The 17,792-nt window shown below is 34.9% G+C and overlaps 1 protein-coding gene across 1 annotated transcript in view; it reads left to right on the forward strand.

Moving 5' to 3' along the window:
- The window catches only part of LRP1B (LDL receptor related protein 1B), a 1,676,205-nt gene that overhangs the window by 1,388,447 nt on the left and 269,966 nt on the right, over window positions 1-17,792 (forward strand). Inside the window, exons 45-48 of the mRNA XM_068543688.1 lie at window positions 4,045-4,237; window positions 4,863-4,988; window positions 8,773-8,901; window positions 11,077-11,196. Coding sequence (XP_068399789.1) covers window positions 4,045-4,237; window positions 4,863-4,988; window positions 8,773-8,901; window positions 11,077-11,196 — 568 coding nt within the window. The remainder of the gene's footprint in view (window positions 1-4,044; window positions 4,238-4,862; window positions 4,989-8,772; window positions 8,902-11,076; window positions 11,197-17,792) is intronic.

Consider the following 17,792-nt stretch of genomic DNA (forward strand, 5'->3'; position numbering starts at 1 on the left):
ATATTGCTCTACAGAACAGAAATTACTTATATATTCAGAATAAAAATGAAGTAATTGTTTTTATAAGAGGGTAATTACCAGTTAATTCAGAATGAATGAGGAAAAATTTGGGAAATCAGGAAGATGACATTGCTAATTACCTTATAATAATTTAGAATTTGATATAGGATGGAGTAAAGAGGGGGGCCTTTTTTTTTTTTTTAACTACCACATTCCCAAGACTATCTGTTTTCTCCAAACCACATCAATTTTAGTAGTCAGTAAATGATTTAATCCTAGAATGTATTAATTCCTAAGAAGGCAACATGTGGCACCAGGAAGGGTATTTTCCAAATATTTGTTTCTTCGTGACCATTCCCATGCAGTCATCATTCCTGTGAAAATTCCTTTTTTATTTATTTTTTCTGATTACAGGGAAGAGTAATCTAGCTAGGTCTCTGCTTGGCATATTTAATATTCCAAGGCAAATAATCAAATTGATTTATTTCTATAAAAATATTACTATTGAGGTTTCTAAATTTGATTTTTATACAAAAATAATTATTTTATAACAGATCTGGAGGCAAAAACCACAAAAGTTAATATCAAACTTATCTCTGACAGCTAAATTAAATAAATACAAACATGTATATATGGCAATATAAGATGTTCAAAACATTTCTATATGTATCCTTATAACAGCCCTGTGAAGTTGTTGAAGCAGGTTTTAATCAGCCCCATCTTAAAGATGAGCAAACTAAAATAAAAAAAAAAGTGAAACATCTTCCCCAAATCTGCTCTGCTGAAGAATGACCATGCTGCCATTTGAATGTAGGCCTTCTGAGCCCTTCCCATTATACCACAATGGTTTCTAAAATGGAGATAACTGAGTAAATTCTATAGTTCTGAATTGAATGTTGATTATCAAGCCCTCCTGATTAGGATGTTGATAAGGCAAAAAGCCCATTTCTTTATTCTAAGTATGCCACGACGTCTCTATTCATGTAATTTGTCCACAATAGGGAGGCAAAGCTTTCTTCTAAATGAAACCAAACAAAATACAATAAACTACATCAATGCCTTTAAAGCTGTTTGTTGAAGTTTTTGCTGCCTTAGAGGCAAATTCTTGTAGATTTCTTCGCTTCTCTAAGGCTTAAGGTCCTTTTTTTCCTCTCTTCTTTTGTATGTTTACTGTTCTATTCCTAAAATTATGTCTCATCTCTTTGCTACAAGAGAAAACTCATATTGGTTTCTCTTTTCTAGAAATCTGAGCATTTCATTCAACTAACAAGGGTATGCTCACATTTAAACCATCCCTCTGTTCATTCACTAATTTGCTAAAGAGTTCAGAGGAACTATTTGGATAGGTCACCCATGGATTGGATTTAGAAGGAAAAGCAAAGTAAAATGACTAGACAATAAAAACGTCTATTTTCTGATGTATCCTGTCCTTCCAAATGTAGTTGCAGTCCCATATATTAATGTTACTTCTGAAAATATTTTAAAGAAATTTTTGGCCTTTATTTAAAAAAAATTATTTAGATCTGATTGACATGCACTAAAATGTAAATATTTAAAGTTTAAAAGTCTTCACACACACACACACGCACACACACACACACAAACACCCATATTATCTGTGAGTCCACCATCACATCAAGATAATGAGCATATCAATGACCCCAACACATTTCTTCATTTCCCTTTTTAATCCTTCTTTTTCCACCCTACCGCTTCCCACTCTGTCCACAGGAAACACTGTTTTTTTTTGTCACTACAGATTAGTTTGCATTTTGTAGAAGTTTATATGAATGGTATCATATACCTTGTACTCCCTTTTGTCTGGCTTCCTTCACTCAGCATAATTATTTTGAAATTTATCCACAGTGTTACATACATCAATAATTCATCCTTTCTTTTTTTTTTTTTTCTCAGTAGTATTACATTGAATGTGTTAAGGAAAAAATATCCATGACTCCTATTAAAACGATAAAGCGGACTTTATTCAGGACTATAAGGATAGGTATAGAGACAACTGCAATGGGGTTTTGCAATAGAGGAGAGGGATTGAGCTCAACTCTAAATACAAGGAAAAGTAGAAATGTATAGCCAGGGAGTGAATGGGCTGTGAGTGGATGGACAATTACTAAGAGGAAATATCAGAGGTAAGGGAGGATTTTAATCAGCCCCATCTTTAAGATGAGCAAACTAAAATTCAAAAAAAAAGTGAAACATCTTCCCCAAATGCACTAAACTGACCTAACAAGATTCTTGGTGAAGGCAGGCCTAGGTGATCTATCAGACTTTGTCTGATCCCCAGTCTGAATGCTTTTTATTTTTGTTTTCTTGCCTAATTATACTGGCTAGAAATTCTAGGATAATGTTGGGTAGAAGTAGTAAGAATGATTATTCCTGTCTCATTCCTAGTTTTATTTCTATTCATATTTTTAGTCTGAGTTTCTATCAGGAATGCATATTAGATCCAACCAATAAATTCTCTGCATTTACTGAGATCTTCATATGAGTTTTCTTATTTTGTGTGTTATACTGATAGGATTTAAAACTGTTAAATAACTCTGTATTCCTTGGATAAAACTCACTTCATCATTATGTGTTTTCCATTTTATTGATATCAAAGAGCCATCTTTTAGTTTCATTGATTTTCCTCTGATTTTTTCCTGTTTTCTATTTCCTTGCTTTCTCTTCCGATTTTTATTTTGTTTTCCTTTATTTTGGATTTAACTTACATTTTCTCTTCTACTTTCTTAAGGTGGAAGCTGAGGTCACTGATTTGTGACTTTTCTTAGTTTTCATCTTTTTTTCCATAGTAGTTTAGTGGTAAAATTTTACATATTACCATTAAAATTCTTGAGCTTTCTTTTGGGAAACAGTTAAGCTACATGGAATGAGTTTGATCCTTTCAGGATTTGCTGTTAAGGTTTGAGAGACTGAAGTAGAACAGAGTTTAGGGTTAATTATTCCCCGCTGCTGAGCCAAGACCCTTCCAAGTACTCTACTCAGAGTCCCATGAATTAGAAAGATTTTAAGTCTGGTTGGCGTTAGCAAGTGTGATTCTTGGACCCACGTAAATTTTGGAAACTCTTCTCTCTAATCCTTTTGTGTGACTCTTTCACCAGATTGCAGTAACTCTCTCACATACATAGGCATGTGCTTAAAACTCCAGAAGGACCCTGTGCAGATATCCAGAGTCCTCTCTCTGTTGCCTTCTCCTCTCCAACACTCTGCCTTGTGAGAGCTAACCATATTACCCTCCCGTAACTCTCAGATATATCCACTCAGAGAGTTCCCTGGACTCTGTTGGGTTTCTTTGTACTGTGTTGCTACCTGGAATCTGTCTCAGGCTATAAACTGTGGAGGTTATCGGACTCAGGTGGTTTATTTCCTGTTACTCAGGAATCACTGTCCTTCCTTACCTGATATCCAATGTGTTGAAAAGCCTCCTTTTATATATATATATATATATATATATATTTTTTTTTTTTTTAGTTGTTTTATTGAGAAGGAAAATCTGTACCCTTTTACTTCATCTTGGTCTGAGTGAACCTTTTTGGTCTTTGCTTTTAAACTTTTATTGCCAATACATGTATATCTGGTTAACTTATTCGTGTTGTAAGCTTCCTAAAGGAATAACCTGAATCAGTTGAACTATATATTCTGTATATAGTTCTGAGAGCTTAGTGAGTGTTTACTGTATATCTAAAGATTTCTTAATAATGATAAATAAATGTTTAGTAGTAATAGTCTCATATTGTTGTCATGATAATTTTGGTTTATAATGCTAAAAAGACACAACTGCTTAAACAAACTGAATGATTATTAAATAGAAATATGCTGCAAAATATTAAGTAAACATTGCAAAAGCTAAGGATGGTTAAGACATTTAAAATGAACTATAAACACATTATGATAGTACATTTAGTGAAATGTATTTTTATCTGATTATTTCAATAATCAGAAATAATCTTAATCTCTCTTTTTTCTTTTGAGCAAAAATAGATGTGGATATCTTCGTTTAAAAAAATATGATATTTTGCTTTATTCCAGGTGATTGTCAAATCTGGGCCAGGGACTTTTCTCAGTTTGGCTGTGTATGACAATTATATCTTCTGGTCAGACTGGGGAAGAAGAGCTATCCTGCGTTCCAACAAGTACACGGGAGGAGATACAAAAATTCTTCGTTCTGATATTCCACATCAACCAATGGGTATCATAGCTGTTGCCAATGACACCAATAGCTGTAAGTTACAATATTTATTTGTAAGTTACAAATATATTTCTCAATTATATAATCTCTCAAAAAACGTATTTATGTTTTTAAGTAATAGTTGGATTTTGTTTTCTTACTGTTTCTGGGGCTAGTGTTCAGGCTTTGACTATCTAATATATTGAAATTATCTGAAAGTTTTATGGAAAATTTTGTAGTTCTTGATTTATCACCAGAGGAACAATTCATTTTTAATTATTTGCTTCTGGATTTCTATTTCATACTTACTCCTCATATTTTTGAACATTCAAATCATTTCCAAGAAAATAATACTTGTTGATAAACAAGCTTTGCATCTGGCCTTAAAATTTTTTTAATCACTGGAATACCTACAAAATTGCAGTCTGCAGTATGCATGTGGTTTCTAGAGGTAATAGTGCGTTTAATGACAAATATGTTAGAAAATGTAGAGATTTGTTACATATTTTTAATGTTCTTATCTTTTGGAATATTTAGATTTGTTTCAAAATCCCAAATCTTCCTTGTTCATGAGATATTTTTGAGAGATTGAGGCTGCTTAACAGTTTACTGTTAATCTATATTAACATAGACTAGGAATTCAATATAAAATATCACCAGTAAAACCTGTTCATTGCAGGTGAACTTTCTCCATGTGCGTTACTGAATGGAGGTTGCCATGACCTGTGCCTTTTAACTCCTAACGGAAGAGTGAACTGTTCCTGCAGGGGGGATCGAATATTGCTGAATGACAACAGATGTGTGAGTAAGTAAAGAGGATTGAAATGTGATATAACTGCTCAAAATGGCACACATGGACCTTGAAATTGTTTGAGTATATTTATGAAGTTGTACTCTCTTCCAGTATTAGAGGCCTGGTTGTCTTGTCTCTCCATTCTAAAAAGAACTCAGTTTACCATGCTACCTATATAGCACCATGTGATAGGTAATGATAACCCAAACAGTGAAAAATGTTATGTCCCCCTGATTCTGGGCTGGAAGGTGTTGGATTAGCTAGAGAAATACCTGCAAGCAATGATCATCTGAAAACTCGTGTTTATGACTTTGAGGATTCAGTCAATAGCGAAATTAATTAAAGCTGAAATAAAGCAGTGTACAGGCAGTAGCTTAGTAGCTTTGTAGTAAACCCATTCACAGTCCATCAGACTATGTAAATGAGAAAGAATGGCTCACACAGCTTATTTGTAATCATTTCCAAACTGTTAATTAAAAATGTAACATTGCAGCCTCGCATGATGTTTATATCTCCCAAAGGCATTACAATCTTTAATTAGTACCATTACAGTAAATACTTATTAACAGCTAAGTTTCCAAAACTGTTTCCACTATAAATAAGGGTTCAAGTGTTCCAATACTGCCATGAAAAATTAGCCAGCAACATAAAAAGAGTTAATTTCTCTTTAATATTAAGACTATTCATGAGTAAGAAAGATGGGAGAAAAGCATCTTGGAAAATTGGAAATTGGTGAACTCACTCTTAGGATGTGTCAATTTTTGACATTTTTTTTTTCTCCTCATCTCATATATTTCATCTTAGAAAATCAATAAAGCTGGATATATCTACATTATAAAAATAAGTATCATAAGCTGTAAGTATTTTTCATCTTTAGTCTTCTTTTGGTCTTTATATACCAAGAGGATGTTCTCTTTTGCCTGTTCTTTATTTTAATATGAGCACTTTGTCATCGTTTTCTTTACTTTGAAAACTACTGCACATAATGCGAGAACATATACGTATTTTCTCACTTTGCAAATTGGTACCAAACCCAAAAGGGCATCTCTTAGCAAAAGAAGTAAAAGACTTTTATTTAAGAATATGCCAAAGAAAACAAGGGAATGATGTAATTGGTCAGAAGATAGCAAATTTCAATAATTCGGGCCACAAATTCCCACATTTCTTCATCACCTAACACTTCTCTGAATTGCTCACGCAATTGCTTAAACTCTCTCTTTCAGTTTGCCTTTGTGGTTTCCTCTGTAATGGTCTGGATCTGATGCTATCTGTAAGCCTGGAGTTTTAGCCATGCATTAGAATCACTCATGTTTCTTTCACAGGTCACTACAGGCCAGTAGTAAACCAATGCCTTTACTCAGAACAGCAAGGCTTATTTGTATACAGAGGATGCCTGTCATTGCTGAAAAATAGATTAGATACATTTGTCCCTACTAATCCACCTGCTTCTCACTACTGATGAGAGGGAATGACTCAGACAGAAAACTATAGTTTGAAACAAGCATAGTTGTATTCACATAGAACTGTAGAGTGATATTGGATTCCTCAGAGCTGACAAATCTTTACAGAAGTATCTTGTATCCACTGTGCATTCATATTGAAATCCTGTGGTCCAGCAGAGAGATTGAAAAGTAACTCTTGGCTTCTTCTTGTCAAATCCATCTTTAGGAAATGAGGATGTTTCTGGCATATCTGTGTCAACCTCTGAATTAGTTCACCCAGAGCAGTTTATGAATGTTAATGGCAGCATTACAGGGGTGAAGGACCATTTACTAACACCTACCTGAGGGCAAAGGAAGGAAAAACCATTTGTTGTCATAACTCTTGACAAAAAGATTAGGCAATTCCATTTTACACAACATTGCTAACCTTATTAAAACCCATAACAGAAATAAGAATAGCAAATATAATTAGGTGAAGCAATTACCTTGTAAGAGAATTGAGGATAGCTGAACCACATTTTTTGTTTCTAGAAAGAGGCAGAAAATACTCAGTACTATTTCTTCAAATGAACATACCTAAGCAAGAATTGTGCCCATACAATGTTTGTTTTTTCATGATAAACCATATTTATCATGAATAATTTTCATTTTTTCCTTAAAGGCACAATGATTATAAAAGCAAAATATGATATTTGCCATCATAACAATTAGCTTTCACTGGAAATGAGAAATTAAACAGGATATGTTTAAAATAGACAAAATAAGTTAGGAATTCTAATGGACTCTCAGTAAATGGATGAATTTTGTTCAGTTCATGATCTAAGGTGATTGTGTGCAGTAATGTCAGCACTCTTCTTAAAGGCAATAATTCTTTAAAGTTAATGATATTTTTAGATTCTTAATTCCTTGTTGCTTCCTCTAAAATGGCATTCTACCTTAGCTACTGACCAGTGAAGTTTAGACTGCACCAAGAAAAATAAAATTACCTTTAGAGAGGGATGCTATCATTTAAAGAGTTAACTTATAAATCTTTAATAGGTAGATAAGATAGATATTCTAGTAAAATGAGTTAAATTCTAGGATAATAAAGAAATAAAACACTGGAAACTTCAAACAGTATTTGTGGCTGTTTAATTGATTATTCCTGAAATAAATCCTAAAAACTGATTGTAAATGATAAAATTAAGCTGTGTTACCTGCATTAGTAGAAATAAATGAATTCTAATTACCTCCAACATAATTAATATGACTGACTTTCACTGTACAATTTTTCAACAAGCAATGGAATGAGTACATGCAAGCGAATAGCACGTAATACAACCAAAACATTGCATCCCAAAAGTTTGCTAGTAAATCTATTATTTAAGAATAAAAATAAGTCTGTTTTCCCCAAGAGAGGTCTTTCTAAGACAAGGGTAACATACTGGCACTCCAGGGATGAAACCTAACTGTAGAAAAGCTTTTTGTCCTCATGGCTGTTGCCCGGTACTCACAAGTTGGGCAAACCACATAAAAACTCAGGCTTTTAATGTCTTATAAAAATCCTGACATTTAGAAGTGGGACAATATGGCAGTGGTCCCCTGGAGCCCATAAGCATCTGGTGCACATGCTTTCCAGTTTATCATTGTCCTCCACCAGCACTTCCTACAGATTCCCATGCATTTCAAGGAGTAGGTACTGATCATGGGTAGCAGGAAGAGAGGGTCTGCTCCCTGGTACTTCTCACCATGGATAGAGCAAGAGGCTAATGAAAGTAATTTCAGCAATTCCAGTACTTCTGATTGATAGAAACTGCTACAGAGATTTCTTCAGCAGGTAGTTGGGGAGGAAGACCAGTTGGAGGTGAGATTTGAGATGAATAAATTCAAGCATTCAAAGATAAGAACTCTATATACTGGAAAATTTCAATGTATTGAAGAATATATGAGATTTCAATAAGAAAACACAAAAACACTCTCAGTATGTACAGAGCTTATTTAACTGGCTCTTTTTAAAAATTTATTTTTAACATACACTGTTAAGCAAGATTCATAAATATAGTCCCCCAGATTTAAACCCCTCCTTCTCTCCACACATGTACAGTCACCAAATAATTAACAAAGTACACAAACAGGCATAAAAGAAAAATAAAGTCAGGCAATTCCCAAAAATTTGCAAAGGAAGGTTGAAGACAACACAATAAAAAGTGTCCCTCTTAATTTTTTTGTAAAGAAATGCCATAAACCACTGTCCTTTATTAATTTTATATTTAGATAAATTTTAGTTTATTTTTATAATTAAGATTAAGGGAAACAATTGTTATGACATCAAAAATGTTTGTTATTGTATAAAACGTTGGCTTTTTTCCTTTCAGCTAAAAATTCTTCCTGCAATATTTATTCAGAGTTTGAGTGTGGAAATGGAGAATGTATTGATTACCAGCTCACCTGTGATGGCATTCCTCATTGTAAGGATAAATCAGATGAAAAACTGCTCTACTGTGGTGAGTTTCCAATGTATGATTTACTCATTTCAGAATGTAATTCTTTTTATAGTTTTTGGTGTGATTGTCTCCATTTGGTTTATGTGTATGATTTCCTTAATGCCTCTCATTAGCATGTAGATCTAAGGCAAATGATTTGGCTTTGTTCTTATTCAAATGGGGCACCATATTTCCTACCCAAAACACATGATATTCATTGAAGAATTTCCTCATGGTTTTCCATGCATGAAGTATAAATTTAAATACAGCAGGAGCCTGTCTTTTGAGCTGCTTCATTATTCATCATTAGCAAAATGTGTTAGGCTTACATTCCTAAAAATATGTCAGAAATATCAGTTATTAGGTAGATATTGCAGGTTTACTCTGCAGCAAAAGTCCACCATCAGTCAATAGCATGTTGTTGTGTTGATATCAAAGTCTTATTCATTCTATTTTTGCCTCCAGGATTGTCCCAGAGCTAGTGTCCTTAGGTACAAAGGCTGATTGCTTTAGCCATGGTCCCCATTAAGTATAGAATTCCACCATCTGTGCCTCTGTAGGTGACACCAAGTGGTAGTCAACCTTTCCTTCTCCCTTGGAAGTAGAGACTGGCTTTTGGACCCTAGTAAGCAACTGTTATTTGCCCTCACTGCAACAATATTTTTCCTGAAAGTCTGTGTCTATGCAATCATTAATAGTTATTATAGAATTGATCCAGATTATTTCTAAATTAGTCTGATTTATTTTTGTGCTGTAATACAATAGTACTGGTATTATATGCTCTGCAGAATTTAGGCATCTATATCTGGAATTGCTATATTTGGCTTCTATTTTTCTCCTTTGTTTTCTTATATTAGAGAAAGTTAAAACAAGAGGAGGATGGATTTTGGGAAATTTATGTCACTCTTTTACATTGCAGAATAAACACCCTTGGTTAAAATGACAGTCAAATGTAATTTGTCCATAATTTGTATGTAACTGAACTCTTAGGGAATTTACCTCAAATGACATGTTTGCTTGAATCACCAGCTGTATCCTGTACACCATGAAAATATTAAAGCATATAAAAATGTAATAATAATCAACTTACAAATTCACATTATTATTAATTGGCTTGAGAATATATTTCACATTATTTTTATCTTCTTAGAAGTCAGGTAATATTTGTGTGAGAAGGGGTTAGCAGACTTTTTCTGTAAAAGGTCAGCTTGTATTATAGGTTTTGTGGGCCATATATACTCCTGTCACATATTCTATTTTTTTAACAATCCTTTAAAACTGTAAAAATCATTCTTAGCTTCAGAGCCATATAAAAACAGGCTGATAGGCTGCATTTGGCCTGCAGGCTATAGTTTGACAATCTCAGGTATAGATTCCAGAGTTTAGAATCGCACTTGAGGTTAAATCTTTGTTCCCAAATGTACTAGTGTGTGACTAGCGTGAACAAGGGTACTGACTTCTCTATGTTTTAGTTTCTCACTACCAAGCAAATCTAGATGGGGTGATGGTTGGGAGCATTAAATAAACAAATGTACATTTACATATGCTCAATATAGAGCCTGGCACAAAATTACTTTTCAGTAAATGACAGCTATTATTATTGTGAGGGGTACCTTCTGCCCCAAATCAGAAAATGTCAGGAGACTCTCATTAAGGTAAATAGAATTCAGAGGCAATTATTATTCTGCTTAGAAAATTTGGATAGACATTTTAAGATGATTTCTAAGAGAAATTTATGGATAAGTAGGTGACTCTTGGATTCTCTGATTCAGGGATACATGTTTCGACACTTTTTTCCTTGTTTTAAAATCCTTGTGGGGTACAAAGGAGAGAGGGGATAGGTGTTGGTGTGTCTTTATTACATTGGAGGTAGAGATTCATTTCTTCAGACTTGAGTATGTGATACATGTTTATTTCTATGCTAGCTTACAGAAATGCCAGAAACAATAATGTGAGTATAGTTTGACGAGGTCTCCGAGTATGAATCACTGAGGTTAAAACAGTCAGAAAGGTTTTTTACTGCATGAACTACTTGATAACGCACAGATATTCTAACCCAGAACTTGGATGCCACACAGCACTTGTTTTATAGATCCACAATCCGGTTATTGTGAATGAGATCTCATCTGTGATCTTCTTTTTGTAAAAATAGTTCTATAAGCCCTCCAAGTATGTGTTTTTACTTTTCTGTGTAAGAAAACAGAAGCTGTCGAAGAGGTTTCAAGCCCTGCTACAATCGTCGTTGTGTTCCTCACAGCAAGTTATGTGATGGTGGAAACGACTGTGGAGACAACTCTGATGAATTAGACTGTAAAGGTAAACACATATTGTATCAGCCTCGGAATATTATCATGCCAAGTGTTTCCTAAACTCTTCCAAAGTGTGTTCCTGAGAGCACTATGGTTTCCCCCTTTTGATACATAACAACAATTAGCATCTATGGACCATACTTTGGTAAATGCTGTTGGAGGAGAGTTACTAGAGTCAACTGAAAAGTATGACTATATTTTCTGTTTCTATCTCTTTCTTTGCTCACTTCAAAATTCTTTCTCACCTTTTCAGTTCAACCACCCTATTTATGGGACATTTCTACCAGAATGTATAATACTGAATCTACTGCTCCAAAATGTTCCCCTTCATTCCTTAATTCTCTCTCCTACCCATGCTGTCATCATTTTCCTACTTATTTGACAGGAAACCTTGGTACTATCCTTGGTTCCTCCTTCCACCATGTTTTATCACCCACATGTCCAATCATCAACAAATCTTCCAGTTCTTTGAGATATATTCCCCTTCAATCTACTTTGAGCCTGGATTAACAAAGTAGCCCTTTTATTGGTCTCCCTGTTTTTACTCTTTCCAGTAGATCTGAATCTTTAGTCATGCTAAAACAATTTAACATTTTACCATAGTAACTACTGTGACACATCAGCAACCAGACTACCTGGGATAGAACCCCAGCCCCACCACTAACTGCATGACTTTGGATAAGGTACTTAACCAACCCGTGGCTCAGTTTCCCAAACTGTAAGAAAAAAAGACAATAGTTAAAAAAGTATATCAGTATTAGAATAGAACTTGACATATAGTAAATGCTATGTAAACATTTACTTTTTTATCACTTCCCAGATAAAGCATCCCAATGTTTGCAGAATAAGTGACAAGTTTTTAGTCTGACATTTAAGGTCTCCTAAAACCTGGACCCAACAGATCTTTCCAAACCAATTTACCTTTAAAAATCTTTCCATCCATTGAAATACTTCATTGGAAAATTCATTAAAGACTGAGACAAAATATTTGTAAGTTCTATGTGTGCCCTCAAGTAGTTCAAACTCTAAGTGAAAGATAGTCATTTAAACAGGTGAAGATGAATATAAGGTGCTATGATTGCACTATTAAGAACACAGTTTTATTTTGTTTTTTGGGGCTTGGAAGTATCCTGAAAGGTTTCATAGACTAGATTAAATTTAAGCTGAGTCTTAAAGTATAAATAAGGTAGAATGATCAAAGTAGAAGAGAATTTCAAGTAGAAGGACCAATAATGAAAACTGCAAGTAATTTGATATGGTTAGAGCCAGATTGCATATTGGGGAGTGGTGAAAAAAATGAGACAAGTTAGAAGAAAGAACCAGGAAATGAAGATTATATTTTGGTGCCATGTTAAAGAACATGACCTTTATCTTGCAGTCAACAGAAAGTTTAAAAAAAGGGGGAAAAAAAACCTATGATTTTTAGAATGAAAACTCTAATACTGAGATCAGAAGGACAAAACAGTAGCCTATTACAGCAGCCAAAGCTAAGAATAAAGAGGAGAGAGACAGATGTAACAGCATTTTAAAAGGTAGCATAACAAGTCTTTTGTGGTAATAAACATGGAGGAAGCATGGGAATAGAGGAGATACGTGTGTGTGTGTGTGTGTGTGTGTGTGTGTTTTGTATGCTTTTAAAATATTATTTGTTTTCATTAATTTTTAAATTTATTTTTGTGTGCCTTTTGTTTGTGTGAGATGGGGATAAGATAATAAGAATAGTCCACATTCTGAGGTTGGAGCACCTGTAGACATTCAGATGGAACTGTTTGAAAGGTATATAGGTAAATATAGATCTGGAGCTCAGGTAGTAGGTTTAGACCAGAAGTATTGATTTTGGACTTCTTAAAGAGAGAGAGCTCAAAGGATGTATGGTGTAATAGTTGTTTTAAGGGAGTGCATCAGAATGACCTGTTCAAAATGAAAGATACTAATATAAAAAGGAAAAGTACACCACAGGACTAATAAAAAGAGCTTCACAAGAAATTATTTTTTCAAGAAAGGAGGAAAAGTTCGCATTACAGAGAAGGCAAGAGGGCATGCATAGACTGGAGTGTCCACTGTAATTGGCAAATAGAAGATAATCTCTTGCTTGCCTTCAAGAGAGTCAGTTCAGTGCAATGGCAAGGAAAAGCCAGATCACATTGGATTGAAACAGAATATGAATGGTGAAAGAGTAAAGACAGTGAATACAGATTATTCTTTAAAAAGGTTAATGGTAAAGAAAAGATGTGTGAAGTACAGTTGTAACGAGAAGGCTATAAAAAGTTGAGGAAGAGGGCAGAATGTGTACAAATTATTTTGTAGCTGATAAAGGACTGAGAAGTTACTCTGCTGTCTTAGACTATATATGACCTTGGCTTGAGTAGCTTACTATCTAACACTTGAGTAGCTTACTATCTAAGTTGACACTGTAGTTTAGGAAGAGCCAAGTACATTTGAAAATTAAGTCAACTATTGTTTCATATTATTTATAAAATATTAAAAATGATAAAATGTAGTAAGATACGGGAGTAAGTAGAGGGAAATGGATAAGCATTTGGAAGAAGGGAGGAAAGGAAACTAGAAGTAGACCAGAAAATGGGTATGTTCTATTAGTTATTTGTAAGCAGGAAAGGAGAATATAATGAAAACTTTAAGCTAGGATAAAAATAAAAATATCAAGCTAGAATGTGAAGAAACTGAATAATAAATACAGAAAGTAGATTTTAAAACAAAATTCATAAAAAGAGCTACGGAAATGTAATCAGTTACTGTGGGTTTTCTTGGAAAACGGTTTTTTTGAAAAGCAGTAAATAAATTAGTGTGTTTGGGTTTATGAAATATAGTACCTAGTACATGGTATGTGTTTATTAAACACTTATGTGGCTGGTTGAAGCTGTCAGTCTTCCAAAAGTGTAGATAGGTTTCATTCTGCCTGCTGATATCAGTATCAGCTGCTGAATAACAATAAAATAACTCAAAATGTTATTTCCCCTTTTTTTAATCTAAACTCTCGATTTCTGTGTTATAACCATCTCAGCCATATAGTTGGGGACAGAACTACTCTGAGAATCAAGTTTCTGTCAAAACTTTTCTTTTGTGATAATAGTAAAGAGATCATGACAATTGGATATCTTATGAAACAACAACAAAATCTTATGCCTTGAATTTCTTCCTATCTAATGCAGTACATTTGAAACTGCAAATGCTCAAGCACACGCTATATTACATACTAAAAATTAATAAATTTGAGTAAACGGACTAGCTTCCTTAGGATAAACCAATGGGTAGCTTTTTAGGTGAAAGGTTACTTATTACACTTGCATCTTTTAGATTTGATTTTTCTCTCATATTAAGGTTGTTCACATGGTATCCTTGTAGGGCACATTTCATGCTATAGAGGAAAGACTTACGTGGGTCCTTTTTCCATAAGCCAGTTTCTTATAAAGCATTAATTCAGATGTGCGTCCGTCAAACACATGGACACTTACAGCACTTAAAAGATAATGAAGGAAAAGGAACATGAACAGGCTCAGGAAGAATGAAAAATGAATGATTTCTCCAAGCCTTTTCTTCCAGTCACTCCTTCTTTGTTTCTATAGTCAGTGCAACATAGGGATGCAGTGCTTTGTTGTATGTATATATGCACACACACACAAACCACGTGTTATTGTTGAATGTAAATAAAGTAAAATATAACACAATTTAAACAGTACACTAAAAATGTCAATAAATACAGAGAGATTTTGATAGGCTGTGGAGAGAGGCTATGGTGGAATCATCCGTAAATTATTTGAGGTACTATTACAGTTTTGTTTGTTTAATTTAGATGTTAATAGTAATTAACATTACTCTTTTTTAATGCCACAAGTCCAAGAATCTATTTACGGAGTGGAAATGGATATTGCAAGGAGTTATTTTTGGTTTCTTATCCTTTGGAAGCAAAGCAAAACCCCAAATACTCATCAATCTTTTATTACTGCCCCTTTGTAGCAATTCCTTTCATGACTGAGAGCTTTAGACATCAAGCTAGCTGGTGAGGATCTAAGGAGTTGTTCAGAAAGTTTGTCATTCTGTATTCCTCTTCTGGTTGTGTCAGAGTTTGAGTGAATAGATTTGTAGAGAGTGCATAATATCCCTCCTTCGCTCCCTGTTGAGATGAATATACTCCCTTTGAGAAGCACATGAACTTCCTTGGGCCATGTGAACACCTTTAGGTGTACTGGAGAGCTAAGTACTTCTGAGGTGACCTAGAGGAGAGGAAACTGGTGAGTTTTTCTTTCTTTTTTTCCCAAATTCATAGCAAAACTTTGAAGATTCCACAAACAACAAGCTAAAGGAAAAGGATAAGCGTGCCTGCAGAGGAAATCATCATTCCTTCCGGGTTCGCATATCCTTAGAGCCTAAGCAGTGAATTCAATAAAAGATGTGGTTTGAAAGTAAACAGAAGAGATATGACAGCACATTTCATGTATTTTTTCCTTGTCACCTTCCCTTTGCTACAGGCTGGGTAGGAGAGTTGGAAAAGAAAACGTTGAGTTAGGTTATTTACAAGGAACATCCTAAGAACTAGGGAAAGACTAATCGATTTTATATCTTTCCTACCTGATTAAATATTTTAACTGATATGGAGAAAATAAGGTGGATTAAATAGGAAAATTAAGAAAGTATATGAGGGAAAGAATGGTTTTACTTTCTCTCTTGCTGCTACTTTTGAGCTACCATCCCTGTCAGATCTTCCTTTGTCGTATCTCGTTGCTATTCCTGGTGTGGCTGTGATATATTTCCACTCACATTTTGTAGGTGTACTTTTTCCTTTGTACTATCTGGAGGGAAGAGTCTAGTATTTCCCACTCAGGTTACCTTTATTTGGACTACGTTATTTTCTGTTCTCTTTTTTCCAGGACTTTTAGCCTGAAGAAAAGTTGTCAGAAAGCTTTCATATTCACTTGGCAAATTAGAGATCCCATCAACTTTCTCCCTCAAGACCCACCCTAAGGGTGAAACACATTTCAATACTTGACTGACCAAAACAACATGAGAAAGGAACATGGTTGAGGGACTACAGAGGTAGAGGTTTTGGCAGAAGAAGCATTTGCTTACTTATGAAGTGACATTGTCACTGTTCCCATGGGTTTCTCCTGTTCCAGGACTCTCTTTCCTTGTCTACAAATGCTGGAGACATTAATCCCCACAACCACCTTGCTCCTGCTGCTTATGGAATTGTGCAACCACTTAATATGTCCAATTCCATTGCCACTTATCACCCTATAAGTCATGGAATCTATAGAGATAGGATTAGGAGTACAGGGACAATCGGTTCCTATTTGCACATCTCACCCACTCTAATAGGCTGCCCTTGCCCTCCTCACCAAGATTCAGTAGCCTTATTTTTGTTCTCCTGACCCCCTACCTCATTTTTCCCCTTGCCTTTCTCTTAAATACTATTTCCTAACCACTCTTCTCAACTTTAAAGTTACAGTTTCTTTTCGTCTGGTTAGAGTTCCTCTGTTTCTTTTTTTATTCCTAGAATTCCATCCAAGACCGTTTTCTACTTGCTCCACATTTCCACTCTTCTTTTTTTTTTTTTTATAAATTTATTTTATTTATTTATTTTTGGGTGTGTTGGGTCTTCGTTTCTGTGCGAGGGCTTTCTCCAGTTGCGGCGAGTGGGGGCCACTCTTCATCGCGGTGCGCGGGCCTCTCACTATCCCAGCCTCTCTTGTTGCAGAGCACAGGCTCCAGACGCGCAGGCTCAGTAGTTGTGGCTCACGGGCCCAGTCGCTCCGCGGCATGTGGGATCTTCCCAGACCAGGGCTCGAACCCGTGTCCCCTGCATTGGCAGGCAGAGTCTCAACCACTGCGCCACTAGGGAAGCCCCTCCACTCTTCTTATAAGCCATTCTTTACACTTACTTCCACCTGAGCCCCCAACACCATTTTTGAAACTCCATTACTGTGAAATCCCTGAACCTCCAGTCCTCTTAACAGTCTGACATGCCATCTCCATGTTCATGGAGTCATAATTTGCCTCTTCACTTTATCTGCCACCAATACCCACCCAGATGGACTCCCTGCCATGTACACAGAAGATCCTCTATGGAAGTTTGGAGGGAGATGGAGATGGTGGAATGGGTTGTGATTGCCCCCATTGCTTCAGAATTAAGATTTCTGGTATCCCAAACTCTAACTGCAAGTATTAGATAACGCACGTCAAGTAGCTTAGAGATAAATCTTTGTAGACTTGTTTAGGAATATTACCACTATCTAGAATATTGTTTCACAGAGAAATGAATTCTGTCTTCTAAATAACGGGATTATAAGGAATCTTTTGGAACACAACCTCTTAAAAGGAGACTGCTGATAGACAGCAAAGTCAGAAACAAAATGTATATGCTTGTCATGATAATCTTCTATGTTATATATTCCATTTATTGTTTCCACTGAAAAATATTGAATGTGAAATGTAATAGAAAAGAATATGGAAGAGATTTTGCTTTATTTAGGCATAAAAGAAAAATATCTATTTTTTTCCTGTTTGGAACAGTGTATTTATCTCTACTTATAATGGCATTATCTGTTTCAAATGATGTTATTTTTAATGAAGAAAACAGTGAAGCAA

This window comes from Eschrichtius robustus, chromosome 5 (assembly GCF_028021215.1).
Source record: "Eschrichtius robustus isolate mEscRob2 chromosome 5, mEscRob2.pri, whole genome shotgun sequence".
NCBI classification, from domain to species: Eukaryota; Metazoa; Chordata; class Mammalia; order Artiodactyla; family Eschrichtiidae; genus Eschrichtius; species Eschrichtius robustus.